Source organism: Odontomachus brunneus, unplaced genomic scaffold (genome assembly GCF_010583005.1).
Source record: "Odontomachus brunneus isolate Ranch 3 - 2012 unplaced genomic scaffold, Obru_v1 Obru_scaffold_245, whole genome shotgun sequence".
In the NCBI taxonomy this organism is placed as follows: domain Eukaryota; kingdom Metazoa; phylum Arthropoda; class Insecta; order Hymenoptera; family Formicidae; genus Odontomachus; species Odontomachus brunneus.
The window spans coordinates 21,086-23,328 of NW_022639695.1; the positions used below are offsets into that span (position 1 = coordinate 21,086).

The window sequence follows — 2,243 nt, forward strand, 5'->3', positions numbered from 1 at the left end:
GCACCCGATGTACATAGAACTGTAAATACTCGCCTAATAAACTCTTAGTTCCAACGTATAAAAATAATCTCTCTCTACGCCTGCCCACTCTGCTCCACCGAACCCAGGCACTGGCGAGCCGATCCCGGCGACGACCCAGACGCGGGGTAACCCGACACAAAGTAATTTAAATAAGAGAAATATAAGAGTTACATATTTAACAAACAATAACTATCAGCAACTTAAATATAAAATACAAATATTCCTCTACTTTTACGATAACATGTATACATATTATATTTATATTTTTATACATTTTATATTTAAGTTGCTGATAATTATTATTTATTAAATATGTAACTCTTATATTTCTCTTATTTAAGTTACTTATACAAAAACAACAAAGAGAAGAAAAGGCAAGATGATATGGCACAAGAACTGAAGAACTTAACTGAGAATATTGGTCTCACTTCTCTTGTTAAAGCATTACTTAAAGAAACGTTTGGAAAAAGAAAGCAAGAAATTGATGCTTACGAATCAATATAAGCAGTCGTTTCTAACTTTCCCTTTTTATTAAGAGCAGATATAGTAAGATCTATTTATTTGTTTATTTATTAAATTAGTTTCATTTATTAATCTATTGTCTGTTTGTTACGATAAATATTATTTTACATGTTTAAACTTTTTTCAGATTCTCTTTAAACGCAGTCTACGAGTACAATTAAAATTTATTGAAATATTCAATACAATTGATTTATTGATTATTGAGATAGCTTTTTTCTTGAAAATATCTGATGATGAAATTGAAAATCTGATGTATTCCGATTACAAACCAAAAAGAACAGCAAAGAATGTTCAGTCACTGTTCACCGTGAAGAACGTAAGTATATTTAAATTATTTTGCTTGTGTATGCTGTATATACAGGTTAAACAATTTCCGGATCAACCTGTTTATATATAGAGTATCCGGATAACTTATGAAGCAACTGCAGTGTACAGATATAACGTGTCAAAATAATTAGAAAATTTATTTACTATGCTATAATTTTTTCAATATTTACTCTAAAATTAAAGAAAATATACAGGGTCCGCCATCAAAATCCGGACAAATTTCAATTTGAATTTCCCGCCTCATTTGACTTCGGTGGTAGGTCACTGTTGATGTTCGGGCAAGTCAGATGTTTGTAGTAAGTGCGCATAACCTCAAAATGTCCGAACAGATAAGATCGAATGCAGAGTATAATCGAAGAGCGGCGATAATTGAAGGCCTTCGCGCTGGGCGTTCGCGGACCGAAATTATTCGGTTCTTCGGGTACCCGAGATCGACCGTATATGACGTTGCGGCTAAATATTTGGCTTCGGAGACGTCCGAAAAAGGTTCTGCCAACCCGACAAGGAAGAGCCATTCGAAAGGAAAGTCAGTAAGGACTCCAGCAATTATTGAAAAAGCTCAAGAGCTCATCTCAGAGGACCCAGGGCTGTCTCTAACGAAATTGGCCAAAACATTGGGTGTGAGTGACACTACAATGCGTCGAATTGCTGAAGAGGACCTACGCTTCAAGTCCTATGTAATAAAAGTTCGACAAATGCTCTCTGAGGCTGCCAAGATGAACAGAGTTGCTCGCTGTAACTTGCTTCTGTGTTCGTTAAAAAACGAAGCTGCGGGACGCATCAGGTTTTTTTCGGACGAAAAAATTTTTTCTGTCGATGCCAAGGTGAACCGGAGGAACGACCGTTGGCTCGCCCGCGACCCCGAAGATGTGCCCATAATAGCTAGGACGAAGTTTCCGGTCTCTGTTCACGTCCTAGGCGTTGTCTCCAGTGAGGGTCACGTCATGCCGCCACATTTCTTTCAAAAAAAAGAAACCGTCACAAAAGAAGTATATTTACACGTTTTGACGAAGATAGTGAAGCCGTGGATAGAAACCGTGGCCGCCGGGAAGCCGTACGTCTTCCAGCAAGACGGCGCGCCAGCGCACACGAGTCACTTAGTGCAAAACTGGCTGTCGGATAAAATGGACATGTTTTGGTCAAAGGAATTTTGGCCTCCGAACAGTCCAGATTTGAATCCGTTGGACTATTACGTGTGGAGCGTCATTGAACGAGTGACCAACAAGTCGAGACATCCCAATGTGACATCTCTCCAAACCGCTATCGAAGCAGCATTCGCCAATATAGACAAGGACGCGTTGCAGAGAGCGTGCCAGCGCTTCAGGATGAGGATCGAAGCAGTCATCGAAGCAAAAGGGGGTTATATAGAGTAA

The 2,243-nt window shown here is 39.1% G+C and overlaps 1 protein-coding gene across 1 annotated transcript; it reads left to right on the forward strand.

The window, feature by feature from the left end:
- The first annotated feature begins 1,187 nt into the window (after positions 1-1,187).
- LOC116852658 lies at positions 1,188-2,243 on the forward strand. Its single transcript, XM_032833221.1, has one exon. The coding sequence runs from the start codon at positions 1,188-1,190 to the stop codon at positions 2,241-2,243; it is 1,056 nt and encodes a 351-aa protein (XP_032689112.1).

What these genes read in the sequence shown, in the direction of transcription:
- LOC116852658 (XM_032833221.1), top strand. Translation starts at nt 1,188, where the DNA reads ATGTCCGAACAGATAAGATCGAATGCAGAGTATAATCGAAGAGCGGCG.